Source organism: Corvus hawaiiensis, chromosome 31 (assembly GCF_020740725.1).
Source record: "Corvus hawaiiensis isolate bCorHaw1 chromosome 31, bCorHaw1.pri.cur, whole genome shotgun sequence".
NCBI classification, from domain to species: Eukaryota; Metazoa; Chordata; class Aves; order Passeriformes; family Corvidae; genus Corvus; species Corvus hawaiiensis.
In genome coordinates, this window is record NC_063243.1 from 764,055 (window position 1) to 782,705 (window position 18,651).

Below are 18,651 nucleotides of genomic sequence, written 5' to 3' on the forward strand. Positions count from 1 at the left end.
ACACGTATATTCCCAATCAGAGGTTCGCACCATCCACTGTCGTGGTATTTTGATGCCATCTCGGCAGGCTTTTGGTTCCGATCACTGCGGATTGGAACTGCAGGTGGATGCGGTGCACTTCGTGGCTAACCCGCCAACGAAACTCTGCTATAACCTGTTGCTCTGCTGACTCATATAAGGTTAAGCCTTGAAAGCCAGGCAGGCCTGTCTCTTCTTGCAATGCCCTTTGCAGAGTATGTCGATTCCACTCGGCATCACATGTGAGACACCATAGGCCTCCTGTTAACTGTGCTTGGTGAACCCACCAGCTCTTGCTACACCCAGCGCACCAAATCAGTACCCACGCCCTATGTCCCACCCTCCCGCACCAACAACAGCTCTGGTTTTGGAGTCCCCCCGGGTAGTACTGCCACAGTCCGTCTAGAAGGTGAGTAGCATCCTCAATAGACTGGAACTGAGCGAGTCTACTCGGCAGGATCCCTCTCAAAGGTGCGAGGAGGGGGTCAATGGCTAGATGCAGGCGTAGTAGAACCTGGTCGGATGGTCTGATTCGTTGAAGCTCCAGCTTTGCCTGGTACCGGTTTCACCCAACGGCTGGGTATCCACTGAGGACCTGTGGGGGCAAGCACACAGACATGACCGAAATACAGAATTTCAGCAGGGCCTTGCCACAAACCCGTGGCCGTATCCCTGTAAGTAACAAAACTCCCGGTTCCCCTTTTTTCTGCCGTGGCCCCCTCCCGATGTTTTATTGCAGGAGGCTCCTTTTCATCTCCAAATATACACAAGTGATTGAGCACAAAGAGGGCTTTTGCTACTCTTTCCTTTGGGTCAGCTATGTCTTTGAATTTGGCAAGGTATCTCTTAATAGTCCCGTTAGCTCTTTCAACGACAGCTTGGCCCGTAGGAGAATGTGGGATGCCCGTCGGGTGAGTGATGTTCCATGTCTGCAGAAATGTCTGGAGTGTCTTGCTGACATATGCGGGTCCATTATCTGTTTTGATCGTTTTGGGGACTCCCATGACGGCAAAACAGCTGGTTAGGTGTCTACGCACGTCTCTGGCCTTTTCTCCAGGTTGTGGTGTGGCCCAAATAAAGTGGCTATATGTGTCAATCGACACATGGAGGTATTTAAGCCTGCCGAGCTCTGGAACGTGAGTCACGTCCATTTGCCAGATCTCGTTGGCTTTCAAACCTCTGGGATTGATCCCGCACCCCACTCCCACTCCGTTGTTGTGGAAGCTGCATGTGGGGCAGGCCTTAACGATGGCCTGCACCTCTGCCACTGAAATTCCATAGCTTCGCGCGAGTCCTTTAGCATTTTGGTGGAACGTGGCATGAGCTTCTCTTGCTTGCTGGTGGAGCGATAGTGGGGGCTGAGCGATTCCTGCAACGAGTTGGTCAGCTCAATCATTTCCTTCTCCAAGGCCATCTGTTCCCATGTGGCTTCTGATGTGCAGCACTGCATATTTCTCAGTCCGTTTTGAGATTGCGATTTGCATGCTTATTAGCAGCGCCATCAGTCTTTTGTTACGAATATCACGCAGTGCTGCGTCTTCTATGTGATTCGCTATCCCTACGACGTAAAGAGAGTCTGAAACCACATTGAGCCGTGTATTCGGCCAATGGCCTAAGGCCCATGCAACGGCATACAGTTCCAAGGTTTGTAGCGAATCCTCAGGTGTTGCTTCTAAGAGTTGATGCTTCCAGCTCTTGGCATCTCTCCAGGTAATTGCTGCTCTCCGTGATTTCTTTCCAGCATCGGTGAAGACCGTGAGGGCGTCTTCCGAGGGGTCTTGTACTCTCTTTGGCTGTATTAGCCACCCTTGGTTGGACATCCATGCTAATGCAGGCACTGGCAGTGGCTTTACCATCAGGGCGGGTGCTCCGGTAAGGAGGGCTTGTTGCAACTCAGGTGAGTTGAACAGGAACCATTCTAAGTCCATGGGTGGTATGGGTATCCAAATGATCCTCGGGACCGTCCCGTCAATCTGCAGGATCCTGATGCGTGCCTTGCGGATCAAATCTGCTAGTGTTGCCACCTTTTCTTGTATAGTTCTGCGGGGTTGTAATGGTGGAGCGATCCATTCTAATACCTTAAAGTCCTTGGGTGGCTCCCCCGTTTTTATTAATTTGCATTGGGTGATAGCAGCGAGTAAATGCTGTGGGCCACATAGGATGGTGACATCCAGCGGTAGGGCTGGGTTGCGGCGTGATGTGGCTCCTGTGGTGATGTTGTCTGCAATAGCTTGCAGGGTAGCCTTTTGTTTGGTAGACAGTGTGACAGATTGTGCAGCGTTGGTTCCCCGGAGAAGAGGCCGAAGTTCATTAAGCCATTCATTAGGGAAGCCGACCACGGGGCGAAGCCATTGTAGGTCTCCCATGAGCTTCTGTGCATTGTGCAGAGTACGGATGTCTGTGTGGATGGTCAGCTTCTGTGGGTGTATGGAGCTTTCTGTGATTCGCCACCCTGAATAGGTCCATGGGGCCGTGGACTGAATTTTTTCAGGTGCTATTTGCAGGCCCCGATCACTCAAGGCCTTATGCAGCATGTCTTTTTGTTGCATGGAGAATGGGGTGTCCTGGGCTAGCAAGATGTCGTCCATGTAGTGATAGATGACCATCTTGGGGAATGCCCTCCGGATAGGTTGTAGAGCAGAATCCACATAGAGTTGGCACAGTGTTGGTGAATTACGCATGCCCTGAGGAAGCACTGTCCATTCAAACCGCTGGGCAGGTGCCTCCCTGTTGATAGCTGGTAGCGTGAAGGCAAACCTTTGCTTATCGTTGTCATGCAGGGCAATAGTGAAGAAACAGTCTTTGAGGTCGACTATCAATAGCGACCATTCAACAGGTAGCATGGATGGGTTGGGCAGGCCTGGTTGCAGTGCCCCCGTGTCATGCATCTGCTGGTTCACTGCTCGGAGGTCATGCAATAATCGATATTTACCAGATTTCTTTTTGATAACAAAGATTAGGGTATTCCATGGGCTTGTTGAAAGCCTTAAATGTCCTTGGTTGAACTGTTCCTGCACCAGGGCATGTGCTTGTTCCAGACTTTCCCTTTTTAAGGGCCACTGCTCCACCTTTACCGGCTTGTCTGTCTTCCACCGGATCGGGATTGGGAAAGTCCAAGCAATGGCCACTCCTAAAAATGTGCATCGGTTGTGAGCACCATGCCCATCTGGGCTAGAATGTCCCGTCCCACCAGGGCTGCGACACCGATTGGCAGTGGGATGATAGATACACAGCAACTGATCACTTGCTCAGCTATAGTCCATTGCAGGAGAGGGGATTTGCGAGCAGTGGTGAGTCCCCCGACTCCTGTCACTGTAGCTCCGGAGTCAAAGGTGGGCCAGTGCTGAGGCCAGTGGTGGCTGCTGATGATGGAGACGTCAGCACCTGTATCCAGCAATGCTGTGATAGAAATGCTCTGTCCCTGGTATGATACTGCCACCGTGCAGCGTGGTCTGTGTTGCAGGCTGACTGTGAGCATTGCTGCAGGCCCTGTGGAACCGAAACCTCCCTCCCCCCTCGGGGTGGAGCTTTTTGGTTCTAGTTCTCTGGTAAGCGCAGGCAATGGGATTAATTGTGCAAATCGGGTGCCCTTTTCAATGAACATTGGTGGGAAAAGGGTCTGCACCATCATGTGTATTTCTCCGGTATAGTCCGCATCGATAACTCCGGTAAGTATTTGTAATCCGTTCATAGTGGCAGATGAACATCCAATCAAGAGTGCTCCAACTGCCTTCCCCTTTATAGTCAAAGGTCCTTTAATTCCTGTGGGGAGGCGTTGTGGCCGATTGTCTATAAGGGTACAGTCTATTGTGGTTGCCAGGTCCAAGCCGAGGCTCCCTCGGGTTGCAGGCTGGAGAAGAAAGGGTTGTTCAGCGGAGCGAGTGGCGAGTGGGCGTGGCTCCTCTGTGCTGCTGGATATGCTGCCGCTTTTGGTGTCATCGCGGGGCGGGCTTTCCCGCTCGGTTTCCCGTTTCCCGACTTTGCAGCGCGGCAGGCAGCAGTGGCATGGGTATCAGAGCGGCAATTCTGGCACCAGACTTTGCCAGAGTTACAGTCTCTTCTCATGTGGCCAGAAACGCCACAACGAAAGCACCGTAGCCGGGTGGCTTGTCGCAGGAGCCGCTGGCTTTGCAAAGGGGCAAGAGCAGCTAGAACCTGATTCTGGGACGCTTCAGCCTGCTTCTGGGATGCCTCAGCCTGCTTTTGAATCCCTGTCCCTAGTTCTTTTATGGCATTGACAAGCATTGCTTGTGGGCCTGCAGGGACTTGTGACATTCTCTCTAGGGCTTCTTCGATAGTCCAAGTCCCAGGTAAAGTGACTGGTATGCTACGCGCGGAGGAGTTGCAGTTTTGGATGGCACATTGTTTTAGCAAGGCACCATGCAGAGCTTCTGGAACCCCAGCTGCGATAATAGCGCTTGCTACTCGATCGATAAAGGTACCAAATGGTTCTTCCCGCCCTTGTCTAATGCCCATATATGATGGTATTCCCCCTGGTGGCTTTATCTGGCCTAACGCTAGCCGAGCTAGTCGCATTGCTTCCCGTACCTTGTCAGGTCCCATGCAAGCTTGTGCCTTTGTACGAGTATACGCTCCCAGCCCCATTAGCTCATCTAAAGTAACTCCATGCAGCGGGTCTCCTGCTCCTCGCTGAACTGCTACCGATTGTTGGCAAGCAGCCTGCCAATATGTTCCAAACAACATACACTGATGTTGCGTTAGTATCAGCTTGGTGATACTGCGAATATCGTTTGGCAACAGCAGCGTGGAGCCCCACATAAAGTCTAGCATTTGGCGAGTTGGTTCCCCCTTTATTCCCGACTCATTAACAGTGGCACGAAGTTGCGTGAGCAGTTTCCAACCTAAGGGTTGAACTGTAACAGTAACTTGACCTTGGGCAATAGGGGCTGAGTATGTAACCGGGAAGGCTTGTGCAAGCTCTCTAGCGGTATCTGGGTCTCCCTCAGTGGCAATATTTTTTGCAACTTCTCGCCAGAAGTCATCTCGCTCTTTTGCAAATCTTTGACCCTTCTGCAAAAACGGATTAGTCTCTGCACGGAGCTCAGCATTAGAATGCTCCGTTTGGGGTACAGGCAGCCAGCCTTCCTCCTGAGACTGTTGCTCTGATTGCTCTGGGGGGGCAGATGGCACTGGGTCAGGCTCTGGCGATGGAGGTCGCGCACGAACCACACTGGGGGAGGGGGGATGGTGTGCGGTTTCCAGTGGGGTAAAGCTCGATGTGGAGTTTCCTGTTTGCATTGTAAACGAGGTCACGGAAGGGGGCAGCGGGCAGCTGCTCTCTTCCCTGTCCCGTTCCCTATCCCGTGGCGCACCCAAACGCTATGAAGCTGCAACGGCAGCTTTTTGCTCTGCTTCATGCTGTGCTAAGGCATTTATGACCGCTCGCCACGGTTTCATTAGCTTTTTGGCTGTTTTATCATCTTGGACAACTGCGTCAAAAAGCTTATCCCCAAATGCTCTCCACTTCTCCTTCTCAAAGACTTCATTAGCATCAATAAAGCAACTCTTAGCAACTGCATATGTTAATAGTCCAGGGAGATCCTTTTTGCAATCTATCCCTGGCGTGCTCCGCTTTTCTAAAAAGCATTTGAGCAAATCATACACCGCTTGTCTATTAGCCATACCTAAACGTCAGCGCTGTTGCAGCCTTTGCAAGACCTCGGCGGTGCGTGACCAGCAGGACCCTCTGTAGGTGCTCCTGGGCTCGGAGAAACAGCCTCTTTCAGCCTCCCAAGCTGCTCTGGGACCAACGCGGGATCCGTCGCGCCGTGGCCGCAGGATTTCCCTCTTTAGGGTCCCTGTTGTTCAGGCACCATTATGTCGTGACCGAGGGAAGGCCCGGACGCTCAATATGAGTGATCAACAAGCTTCCGTTTATTGATCAGTCGTGGATTACAGATGTAGTGTGACTAATGAGGCTTATGCATATTCCAAAAGGCGCAAGCTGAGTGGTTTACGGCACTGCCGCCGACCCCTCCCTCTAGTTCTACCTTTGTGGTCAGCAAGTTCCTCTTTCCCATGCCTAAGTCCCTCTTTTTCCCATGCCCCGACCATAAGCTGTCTATTGTTAACTGTACTGCTCACCAAGGCCAGCATGTCCTCGCTGTATCAGCATAAGGCCTTGGTCAGCTGCAGAGGGTCTATGCATCCTTTCTCACGTAGCTCAGCTATTATACAAGATGAGTGCGATATTCTGCTAAATCATGCTCTGTAAGCTGCAAAGGGTCTACGTGTCCTCGGTCACGTAGCCAATTCTCCACATCCTCTGTCCTCGTCCCACACTGGGAGATGTCTGTCCTCCTTGTCCCGTGCTGCTGGAGCCTCGCTGTCCTCGTCCCACACCGGGTGATGTCCACCATCCTCGCCCCACACCACAGGAGCTTCACCGTTGTATTCCCAAACCGTGGGATGTTTGCCCTCATCTCCCGGGACAGAGGGAGGTTCACCATCATCCCCTAGAAGAGCGGAATTTCACTGCTGTCTTCCTCCTCTTTGGCCTCCTCTTTGGAAGCAGAGGGAGCCAGAGGAGGAGCTGATGCTGCTTTTGTGCCCTGTGGACAGATGGTAGCGTGAGGGACGGGAAGTTCTCTCTCAGTTATTGCCTTATTTATCCTCAGCTACACATCCAGCTGCACTAAGCAGGAATGGGATTCGGAGCTGTTCAAACTAGGAATGGGCTAAAGTCGACATTGCCACTTATTGCTGGGCATTCCATATTCCACCGTGGCTAAAGCCAGCAAGCAATCTTCTGCCTGCAAAACCAGACCTGCAGCTCTTCACAAGCTCTTCAGCAGAGAAGGAGAAAAGTGCCAGGGATCCCTTTGCTGCTGCTGCTGCTGCAAAGACACTGGCAGGAACTTTCCTTCAGCCTCCCAGGCTGGCGCTCGACTGCCACACGCCAAGCTCACAACTCTCTGCACAATTCCGACCACCAAAGGTTCCTTTCCCACTCACTGAAGGAGGAGCTGCTCGGGATCCACGCGTGAGGTGCCCTGCAACGGGACAGGGAACACGAACCAGATGCTGTTAGGAAAAACCTGCCCGTGGTGGGAACTCCCACGGAGCAAGGCAACCCCGAGAGAGCATTTTGCTTCCACAACATCCCTCCAGGAGCCACAGTCCCTTTGCACAGCAAGCAAGAGAACAGCACAGAATCCTGGGCTGTGTCAGCTCTTGGCTGGAGCAGCCACCGGAGGGAGTTGCAGGCTCCGCTGGCACAGACTCTGCGCTTGAGGGAACAGAACCCCCCCGGCTCCATTGCAAATGCTGTGCACGCCCCGCTGGCTGCAGACACCCCCTTTTTCAGCTGCAGCTGCTGGCAGGAGCTCTCCCAAACCAACGGTGTCTTAATGGCAATTTGGTTACAAAGGCAGCTCAGTTCCAGTGGGAGAACAGAAAGCACCCAGCAAGCCCGAAGGCACCGATGCTGCACCCAGGGAAAACCTCGACTTACGTGCCAAGTGGGCTAAAAAATAGCCCGAATAAGCCACAGAGTACAGAGTGCAAACTGCAGCAACCGCTTGCTGGATCATTTTGGCCGTGCTGCACACGTCGCAGACTGTACCCCTGCAGGCACAGAAGGACACCCGTCAGGGGCTGGGCTGGCTGCTGAGAATGCCTCGGGCAGGAGGATCCTCCGGCAACCAGCGGGCGCCCAGAGCCGCTCTGGACACTGAGGGCTCCGTGCCCCGCAGCAACGGGAACACGGCGAGGACGCGGCAGCGTTCCCGTGACATCACAGCAGCAGCTCACGCAAGAACCGCCTGGAAGGTTCTCCTCTGTCCCAAAGGAGCACAAAGGATCCTCCCGGGGCACAGCCTGTTGCTCAAAGGATCCAAGAGGAACCCAGAAAATCCAGCACACAAGGACAGCCCATAGCCAAGCCTGAACACTGAGGAGGAACGAGGACAGGACCAAACCAAAGGAATCACGGCCTTTAGTCACTGATGCTGCTGACTAAAACCAGCAAGGATTGTTCCGTCTGGGATCTCTGTTCTAGTTCTAGAAACAAGCAAAGTTCTCCACTCTAAATATACAGAAAGCAGGAACTGGGGAGGAGGCGGGATGAGGAAGGAGGAGAACAGCAGGAGGTGGAGGAGAGAGGAAAAGGAGGAGCAGGAGGAGGAGGAGCAGGAACAGGAATGGAAGGAGAAGCAGGAGGTTCCAGTGCCCGCTGTGTCCGCAGCACTCCCGGCCCCGGGAGCGTCCCCCCACGGCATCCTGCAGGTGGCTGGGGAGGGGGAGCTCGTCCCGAATCTATCAGGGGGTCCCTGAGAGGGTTTTTTTACTGGGGAGTGTTTGGAGCTGGCAGATTCCAGAACCCAAATATCTTTTAGTGTCCTGGGAGAGTTTTTTTGTGTGTGTGTGTATGTTTGGATCTTTCAGGACCCCAAAGCTGAGCCCCTTGGGGGGATCATGTCCCCTTACATCAGCCAATACACACAGAGGAGAGGCCCTTCCGCTGCCCTGAGTGTGGGAAGGGTTTCAACCACAGCTCAACACCACCGGAGGCACCGCTAAGGGAAGCCCTGCGAGTGCCCCGAGTGCGGGAAGAGCTTCGTGTGCTGCTCCAGCTCCATCCCCCGTGGGAGGATCGGCGTTGGATGATCCCCAGTGACCCCCGTTGGGCAGAGCCCTGGTGACCCCCGTTCCGGGTGATCCGCGCTGGGTGGGGGGAAGGTGTTGGAGAGATTTCTTTGCCTTCTCCTTGTGCTGCTGGGATTTGGTTGGGAATAAATTCCCTCCCTGTGCCCAGGCTGGCTCTGTTGTGCCCGTGCCGGTGCTCGGGGCGGGATCTCTCCCGGTCCTTCTCTCAGCTCCTGGGCCTTTCCTTGTATTTCCTGTCCCTGTGCAGTAGCAGAGGGCAGGGACAGAGCGGTTTTGGTGTCTCCCGGCATCCAGGCAGGGCCAGCCCAGCCCCGGGGGTTGGGAGGAGCTTGTGGGGGTCCCCCGTTTTTGGGACATTCCCGCTCGAGGAGGTAGAACTGGGAGGAGGGAGGCCTGGAGGGAAGTTGTTTTTAAGGGTCTTCTTCTCATTTTTCTGCTCGGAGTTTGTTAGCAATAAATTCAATTCATATCTCCAGTTTCGAGCCTGTTTTGCCTGTAACTGTGTTTGATGAGGGATCTCTCCCGGTCCTCATCTCAGCTCATGAGCCCTTGGTTAAATTTTCTGTCCCCTGTCCAGCTGTGGAGGGCAGGGAGAGAGCGGCTGTGGTGGGTACCTGACATCGGGCCAGCATCACCCCACTCCAATGGGACATGTTCCTGTGTGGCCCTGGGCTATGGTGCCACTGTTGCTGTTGCTTTTGTCTTCCTTATGATTTTATCTTTTGCATGAAATGCTTGTGAAGTGCCCCCGCTGTCCCTTGTGTCCCCTGGGCACCGACAGCCCCGGCCCTTGCCCTGCTCCCCCTCCCACGTTCCATCCCGGCTGGCGGAGCCCTGGAGCTGCCGTGGGGCCGTGGGGCTGCCCCGGGGGCTGCGGCCCGAGCCGGGGCCCCTTCCCAGTGCTCCCAGTCTGCCCATCCAGCCTGGAGCAGCCAGCGAGGGCTTCAGCTGGGGCGGCAGAGAGGCGCTGCTGGGGGGTCCCAGCTCCGCTTGGCTTGGGCTGTTCTTCCCAAGCTGGGCATAAACGACTTTGGGAGTTTTCTGCCACAAGTCTCTCCCCTCGTGCACTCAGCCAAAGGGGTTTGGGGCGGTTTTCCCTTTCTCGGGGAAATCAAAGCCATGCACTGATGCTCCGAATTAGGGGCGGCAGTAGCGAGGCTGCAGGGCTTCCCAAGGAGCCGGAGGCACCCGACACGCAGGGCTGGGCAGGTCGGGCCGGGAGCAGCGGAGAGCTTTGTTTCTCTTCTCAGCTGAATGGCGGCTCGGGCCGGGCCCGTTCCAGGGCTGCTCCTCAGCTGCGGCTTTCCCCTCACGCAGCCCGGGGGGCGCTGGGAGCGCGGGGCGGGGCTGGGCCGTGTGCAGAGCCCGCCCCTCGCTCCGATTGGGCGGTGCTGCCGTCAGTCGTGGTTCTGGCGCGCTGATTGGTCGGAGCGGGGAGCAGCCCGGGCCCGGAGCCGCCGGCAGGGCGGCCGTGGCGCAGCAGAGGCGCCATTGGCGGAGCGTCTGTGCGGGCCCGGGAGCGGCGGCGGCGGCCGGAGCCCGGTGAGGCGGCGGCGGAGCTCGGAGGCGGCCCCAGCGCAGGTGGGAGCCGCGCTCGGTTCTGGCGGGGCTCGGGGCTGGCTGCGGGCGGAGGGGGCGGCAGGGGGCTGTGGCGGGTTCGTTGTGCCGTGTGGGCGCCGTGTTCGCCCTGGCGTGAGGGCGCTGCGGGAGCGGCTGCCCGCGGTCTCCTTCCCGCTGCTGCCTCGGCAGGAGCCGGTGCCGGAGCAGCGCTGGCTCGTCCCGGCTGCTGTGGGTAGGACAGAGGTGGCTGCCCCGTGGCCGGCAGTGTGCGGGAAAGTTCCCGTGGCCAGAGGTTTGTGTCCCCAGAGGAGCCGGAGGAGTCGTGTAAAAGTAACGTTATTCCCGGACAAAGGGAGAGGCCACGGGGCATTTCCCGTGGGGTCTGTCCAAGTGTTGGAGGACGCAGCCTCCTTTTTATGCCGATTTGCCCGGCCGCATCTCCGTGTCCCTTTCCGCAGTGGCTGAGGTCCTTGGAAGGTACAGACTTCCCGATCCGCCTGCTGCATGTGCCCCTTAATGTGCACCCCCACTTTGTATAACATCCGATATTCATGGCTCTGTGAAGTCTTTGTTCTTCTTCGGGAAGTTCAGGAATTCAGCAGGACCTCGGCTGAGCAGCAGTTCGTGTCAATTAGTAACATTTTCTAAAACTGATGGTTTTCTGTTTTCTTTCTTTACTTCCTTATCTCCAAGTTCCTTTCCCTATCTCCAATGGGATTCACACCATCTGTTTGTAAAGACTCGTTCATTTTTTTCCTTTTAATCCCCCCTTTTCTTATTTTTTCAGTACTTCTCTTTAGAATCTTTAAAAATGCCTTCATCTATTCTTTCTGGGCCTTCTTTGGTTTTGGGGTTATTCTCAGTGACCTCATTCTGTGTCCTTTTGTAGCCGTTTCTGGGTCAGGAGGCCTGGCTGCCACCTGCATGCCCTTGATCCCCTGCTGAATGAGCTGCACTGAGCAAGGTGTGGTGCATGGTAAAAAGATGAGAGTTGCTGCAGCACCTGAGAGGAGAAACAGCATTGGTTTAACCCATGGTCTGCCAGGGAACCATGAAAACGTGTCCCATTCCCATCCTTTCCACATTTGGACCGGTACATGAGCTGCTTTCTTATTTCCTTTGTTCTCTGTTTCACCACTTTGCCATCTCTTTGCCAAGAACACTTTGAGTCATTTAATTTTCCACAACCTCCTGGTCCTTCTGCTGGAAGAGAATCTGATGGCATCCCAGGGTGAAATGTGGCGCTGCTCATGGGAGTGGATTGGTGGGTGAGAAGGTCAGGAGCTGGAGCTGTGTGCTTGGTTATGATTTGGAGGACAGCTTGTAATCTAATGATGCATTGAAATGATCAGTGGGTTCTCTGGCACCTGGTATGAATTTGTTTGGGTTCCCAGGGGCTGCTCCATGGTGTTGTAGGATTTGTTCTGGTGGCCGTTCATCTTGTCCCCATTTTTGGGCGCTCCCAAAAAGGCCAGGGATGCATCACTTGGCCGCTTTTCTCTGATTAAATCATCACATCCTTGGATTCCCAAGTGATTTCGCTGACCTTGTGTCAGCAAAAGCAGCCCAGTGGTCAAACCCACCCTGTATAACACAGAGAGTGCCAGCAGATGTTGGAGTGGGGAGAGGGATGATTCCCCCCCGCTTTTTGGAGTGAAGTTCTCCCAACATTCTCCGTTTGCTGTTTTCCTTTGCAGCTTCAGGGATTTCTGTGTCAGAGTCAGAGATGCTCAGTGTGGGCTCTGCCTTTAGCGATGCAAATTCCGTCAGTGCAGGGAGGCAGAGCTTGGGGTGAGGGGCAGAGGGAATCAGCCCAATTCCTGTGGCAGGCAAGGAGAGCCTGGGACATTGTGCACACTTCCCCCGGCAGAGTTAATTTGCATTTCTAAAGCTCCTCTGCTGGCTGCCTGGAAGGAAGCTTCTCTTGCAGGGCAGCCATCCCAGGAGGTGCATGTGCCCCTCCCCCCTCCGCTCCCTTTTTTTTTCCCCCTTTTTTAAAATGGTGTTTCATTAACTCTTTATGAGTTAAAGGGTCACCTTTAAAGCTCTTCCAGTTTTGCAAAACGCAACCTAAATGTGAACCTCGAAAAACCCATTCTAAAATTCTGCCATCATTAACAGCCACGCACACACACACACACAAAAATCCAAACCAATAAAGATTTTTCTACTTCTTCCCCTATGACAAAAAATATATTCTCACACCCCTGGCCCAAACCCAGCTGACAGTGTCACAGTAGGATTATGAAAAAAACATTTTAATTGTGTAGTCTTGTCACTGAAACTGTAGGAAGAACAAAAACTCTCCAGTGACCTTTTTAGTGTTAAGGGTCAAGGCATTACTTTATTCTGGCCAGGATGTGCAACAGAAATCATTTCATGCACACAGAGCCCGGGTGTGCAGAGAAAATCATTCCATGGCACACGAGTTGTACCAGATTTTTCCTCAACTTTATACAGTCTAAACCCATAGAAATCCGTCGGTTTAATGTTCATTGGTTCCAAGTTGGGTAGTTCTTAGTATTTGGTTTCCTATTGGCCCCGGATTGTTTGGCCTCTGATGTTAATTAGGTGCACACTCCTTGATTTCCTTCTCAGCCTTTTCCAGAGCAGGGGTCTCCAGCTGTGCCGGGGGCAGTGTCTGGGGTAGCTGTTCCTTGATGTTTGCTGATGGGCGTTGATGTTTTGTTGATGGGCGTTATCTTTTGGGTATCTTTTGGGCTGTTCCCAGTCTGTTGAGATGTTAAGCTCATCTCTGTTGAGTGGTGTAACATCCCTTAACAAACACTTTCAAATTCCTTTCCCCAAGGCAGAGGCAAACCAAGCCTGAGTAGAGAAATAAAATTTTAAAGCAATTCTGAACTTGGTATATTTTCCATCAATCGAATCCCGCCCAGCCCAGAGTGTGAGTGTAACTGAGAGCCAGAGTGGAATTCTCCCGCTGTCTCGCGCAGCAGCTGTGGCGAGTGCAGGCACAGAAAGCTCTGAAGGTCGCCCGGTGCCAGCGAGGATTGGCCCCCAGTGCCTGGAGATGCCAGAGGAGGTGCCCAGCCAGACTATTTCAGCAGAGGATCTGTGGGCAGCCCCCGGGGCTTCCCCCGCTGTGGAGCCCTGGCTGCTGCTGCGGCCCCTTCTGTGCAGGGTCAGTGGCGGCCTCGCATGGTCCTCCTGCAGCCGGGGAGTGCAAATCCGCGGGGCTTCAGAGAGCTTGAGGCGAGGGTGAGGGGTCCCCCCGTGTTCAGCTGTGCTGGCGGCTGTTTCTGTGCTCGGGGACACTTGGAATGGGCCACGCCCTTGGCCACCAGTGGTGCTTCTTTGCGCTCCTCAGGCAGGACCCGATGTCCTGGTTGGATGTTGTGGGCAGCAAAGTGCCAAGGCAGGGTCTGTGCCAGCCGAGCTTCCTGTGGAAGAGATTTCACAAGAGACAGGATTGTGGCCACAGACTGCTTGAAACAGACATCCCTGGTCTCCACCCCCCACTAGGTCGGGAACTCCCAGTTTGAGGAATTGAAAACCTCAATTCCAGGGGAGGTAATTGAATATCTGCCCTGGGTCTGGCTCTTCTTCTTGCCAAAGCCAATGGCAGCAGCCGTAGCCGTGGCATCTTGGTTTCTCTCAGCAGCTTCAGAAGGTGTTTCTTTAATTCCCCATTTATTCTTTCTACCCGACCTGAGCTCTGGGGTTGCCAGGGTGTTTGGAGGTGCCACTGTGTTCCTAAAGCAGCCAGAACGGCCTGAAGGATCTTTCCTGTAAAATGAGTTCCCCTGTCTGAGTCTATTTTCTGAGAGGGCCAGGGCAGGAGGCTCAGTTAATCTGCTTTTGAAGCCTTGAAACTTGTGCTTTCCTTCTGGTGTCCATGATGGGGTTTCTTGGCTGGCAGGAGAGGAGTGTTGTAGGGAGAGATGCCTGGCTCCAGAAGCGCTGCCTTTAGCAGGGCCTCAGTAAGAGGCTGTAACCCCTTCCTTGCCTCCCTTGGAACAGGGTATTGCTTTTAGACACCACTTGTCCTGGATGCTTCAGAGGAATTTGGAGAGGCTCCATATCTAATTTTCCCTGTTTCCCTGGGGCTGCCCACACTTCTGGGTTCCCCTCAGCAGAGGCCTTGGCAGACATTTGACACCAAGGTACAGCAGCATTAGCCTGTGTATCTCCTTTTACAATATGAATTTGTATTCCCACTTCAGCCACCAAATCCCTTCCCAGTAAATTACAATCACAATTAGGAACAAACTGAAATTGATGGGTTTCAAACCGATCTCCCACAGCTACTAGTAGTGGTTGAATAAAACACCCCTGCTCCTCTTTCCCACTTATTGCCTGAATAATCAAGGAACTTCTTGACAATTTCCCCCCTTAGGTCTCAGATTCGGAGTGGATCGAGAGGCCCCTGTGTCCATCAGGAGCGGCCTCGTCTCGATGCAGAGGCGCCCTGAATGTTCTCAAGGGCTCTGGTGCGGTGGGTCCCTGGTGTGCTGGGAGCTCTGAGAGCCCTGCCAATCCATGTCCATCAGGGGTGGACTTGCTGGTGCTGAGGGTGCTGCTGTCTGTGCTTGCAGTGTCCTTGTGGCCTGCAGCTGGAGCCCTGATTCCTTGGCAGGGGCTGTTTGGGTGGGCTCTGCCGTGCCGAGGAGGGCAATGCCTGTGCCAGGTGCTTGTGGCCGCCGCCGTCCCCTGGGTGCTGGGGCCCCCTTGGGCCCTGCGGTTCATCCCTGGGGGGCTGTAGAAACTCTGCCATGGCCTTTGCCTTCACCTTGGCCTTTTGCTCATCCCTTCTTGCATTCCCCTGCTGAGCCTTTCTGGCCAAGTGCTGCAGGGGCTTCTTGTGCCTCTCCTGCAGCCCCCTCAGTGCCTGTGGGTGCTCATCCTCTGACAGCTGCTGAGCTTTCTGCACAATCATTCGTTTCTCCAGTGACCCAAACAAGATCGATGAAAGAAAATCCTGATCCTTCCACATCCCGCAGCCTCCTGGGGGCCGGGGGCCAGTGCCGGCCCTGCCCGGGGGGTGTTGGGGTCAGGCAGTGCCCGGCGCTGAGCCCCGGCTGCCCCACAGCCCCGGCCCGGCCCCGCAGCTCCCCACAGGCCCCCAGCCCGTGCTGCCCTGTCCTGCTGCTCCCCACCACAGAGAAACACCCTGAAATCCTGACCTCCTTGTTTTCCTGTCCTGGAAAGCAGGGATACAAAGGAGGTGGAGCTGGCCCTGAGGATAAGAGGGTTTTGGCCCCTTTTGAGGATAAGATTGTGGAAGGTGCTGGGAAACATAGCAATTCTCACTATTTTTCTCTTCCTCCTCTTTTCCATCTTCCTTTTCCTTTCTTCCCACATAGATTCCTCCTGCTGCTGTTTGCCTTAACCATATTCCTGCACACTCCCTTCAACCAATCCTTTCCCAGCACACCAACACCATCCATCCCCTGCTGCTGAGACCCCTTGTCGACTTCCCTTTTTACCCCTGCTGGGTGTCCATGTCCTTAATTAGCTCTGGGAGAATGTGCAAACTGCCTCCACCTTGTCCCCTTTTGCATGGGAAACGATGTCCATGGTTGTGTTCCGGCTTTGTTGTTGTTCTGGAAGTTGAGGAATTGAGCAGGAGCTTGGCTGAGCAGCAGTGTGTGTCAGTCAGTACCATTTTGTGGAGCTGATGGTTTGTGGTGTCACTTGCTGGTGTCCAAGTCGGTGTGGCTGTGTCCGAGCAGATTGAGAGCATGTGTTTGTAGGGAGGCGTTGCTGTTGTTCCTTGGCTGGGGGTGCCCGGTTTTCGGGCCATCCCCCCTGGAGCAGGGTGTCCCCCCTTGGTGCAGGCGCGGCCCTCAGGCAGCGCTCAGCCAATCAGAAGGCGCGGCGCTGGTGAGTCAGCAGTTGCCAGGCAGAGCCGCAGCGCCCGGCGCTCCCCAGCTGGAGCCCCCGTGTGGCCCGGCCTTGGCGCCCCCCGCGAGGGGAATTTGGGGAGGTGGGAGGGGGGGAGCGCCAAGGCCGGGCCGGCCCGTGCTGTGCTGGCAGAAGTGGCTGCGGCGGGGGCCGAGTGCGGGCAGGAGCGGCCGAGAGCCCAGCGCTGCCGCAGCCCGAGCTGCCGCAGCTGCATCCCTGCTGGTGCTGTGGGATGCGAGAGCTCTGGGGGGCAGAGCGAGCCAGGGGTGGGTGCTGGGCCTGGGGGGAGGAGGAGAAAGGCTGGAGGAGCAGGGCTGGAGACCAGAATGGTGAAAGGATGGACGTGGGAGCAGCAGGTGGGATTCTGCAGGAGAAGGAGTAGTGTGAGGAAGAGGAGTGTGAGGAAGAATAGGGATACAGGAGGAGGAGGAGGAGGAGCAGGAAGAGGAGGCACCGCAGGGTTCCAGCACTCGCTGTATCTGCAGCCTCCCCCCAGCCCCAGGAGCGTTGCCCCCCCCATCCAGCCGGTGATCAGGGAGGGGGATCCACGATTTTCCCGGGGGTGAATCTTGGTGTTTCTGAGGTTTCTTGGGCTCCATGTTGGTGGTTTGGTTTTTTTGTGGGGGCTGAATTTTTATATTTTGGAGGGGGTTTTGTCTGAAACTTGATGTTTTGGGAGTTTTGGGTCTGTGTCTTGATGTTTGTGGTACTTTTGGGCTGAATCTTGGTGTTTTGGAGTTTTTTACAGACACAAGATGCCTGGTGATGGCCTTGGGCAGGAGAAACCACAAGCCCAAGGCGCTCACCCCTTGTTTCTCCCCCCAAACCAGGATTTGTCATTCCCAAGGCGTGGCCGGATGGAGGAGGAGGAAAAGCCCCGGAGATGCCGCACGAGGAGGGGCTGCAAACGCAGCCCAGAGAGATCCAAGGAGGAAAGAGCCCCCCTGTGCCGGGAAGGCGGCCGGAGATCCAGGGGGAGCTCGGAGCTGGGGGAGAAGCCTCAGGGTGGGGAGAAGCCCCACAAGTGCTTGGAATGTGGGAAGGGCTTCAGGTGGAACTCCAGCCTTAGGGTACATGAGAGGATTCACACTGGGGAAAAGCCCTATGAGTGTGGGGAATGTGGGAAGGGCTTCAGTCGGAGCTCCCACCTGATCCAGCACCAGGTGGTCCACACCCGGGAACAGCCCTATGGGTGTAGGGAATGTGGGAAGAAATTCAAGCAGAACTCCACCCTGAGGGTACACCAGCGCACCCACACTGGGGAGAGGCCCTATGAGTGTTCTGAGTGTGGGAAGAGGTTTCACAGGAGCTCCGATCTCCTCGTACATCAGCGCATTCACACGGATGAGAGGCCCTTCTGCTGCTCCGACTGTGGGAACGGCTTCAAACGCAACTCCAACCTCATCAGCCACCAGCGCATCCACACCAGGGAGAGGCCCTATGAGTGTGGGGAGTGTGGGAAGAGCTTCTCACACAGCTCTAACTTGACCAAACACCACCGGAGGCACCGCTAAGGGAAGCCCTGCGAGTGCCCCGAGTGCGGGAAGAGCTTCGTGCGCTGCTCCAGCTCCATCCCCCGTGGGAGGATCGGCGTTGGATGATCCCCAGTGACCCCCATGGGGCAGAGCCCTGGTGATCCGTGGTCCTGGTGATCCATGTTGGGAAGATGCATGGTTGAGGGGCTCCACATCTTCCTGGCTCCCCGTGGGCACCTGGATGAACCTAGGGGCAGGAATTTCTCTCGGGACGCAGACTGACATTGGGAATTCATTGGGGAGAGTGGATTTGTTGACTTTTGACCCCCAAAAATCTTTTCCATTCAATCCTATCTTCTGGTGGCATCCAGGAATACTGGACTGTCTTGGAAGTCTTTTCCAACCTCAGTAATTCCACGATTACAATTTTCCTTGGGTGTCTTCCACAGCCAAATGGTGATGGATTGGGGCAAGGACCAAGATTTTTGAGAAAATGGGGTGGAAACCCCTCCAAAAAATGTTCTTTGCTCCAACCCAAGCACGAGGATCCTCAGCCGGCACGGAAACAAAAATCCTTTTCTTTTGGCCTTGGTTTTCTTTTCATTTATCTTCATCACTTCAATACACTTGAAACAACGGAAAAAATAAGGGCATTGAACCAAGAGATGGGTGGAGACGTGGGGGACAATGACATGGATTGAAAAGTGGTGGGGACACAGCCATGGGTGAGGACATGGTGGGACAGGGCCAGGGACATGTGGGGATGTGGCCATGGCCGGTGCCATGGGGGGAACTTGCAGGGGATGTGGGGGGATGCTGGGTTTGAGGGAGTTGAGGGTTCCTGGGAGGGATTTGGGGCTTGCTGAGGGCTTTGGGGCCCCCAGGCCGAGCGGCTCCGGCTGCGCTGGGAGACCCTGGCAGAGGTTCTGGGGCAGCTGCTCAAGGACCCCCTGAGCTGGACCCCCAGCCAGCATTGGGCTCCTGGAAGGGAATGAAGGTCCTTGTCCCCAGGAAGGAAAACCCAGCACCCCCAGGGTGTCAGGGGCAGCTGAGAGGCCACAAGAGGGAGGAGAAGGCGAGACACAGCTGTCCACCTCCGAAGCTA

General features: G+C 55.0%; 1 protein-coding gene across 1 annotated transcript; it reads left to right on the forward strand.

Moving 5' to 3' along the window:
- Window positions 1-17,081: 17,081 nt before the first annotated feature.
- On the forward strand, window positions 17,082-18,035 carry LOC125318706 (zinc finger protein 664-like; the record flags this gene model as incomplete). The annotated part of the gene is made up of 2 exons (XM_048289646.1): window positions 17,082-17,575; window positions 17,996-18,035. Coding segments are annotated over 2 exons (534 nt in total), but the record flags the coding sequence as incomplete, so codon positions are not given.
- Between the last annotated feature and the right edge of the window lie 616 nt (window positions 18,036-18,651).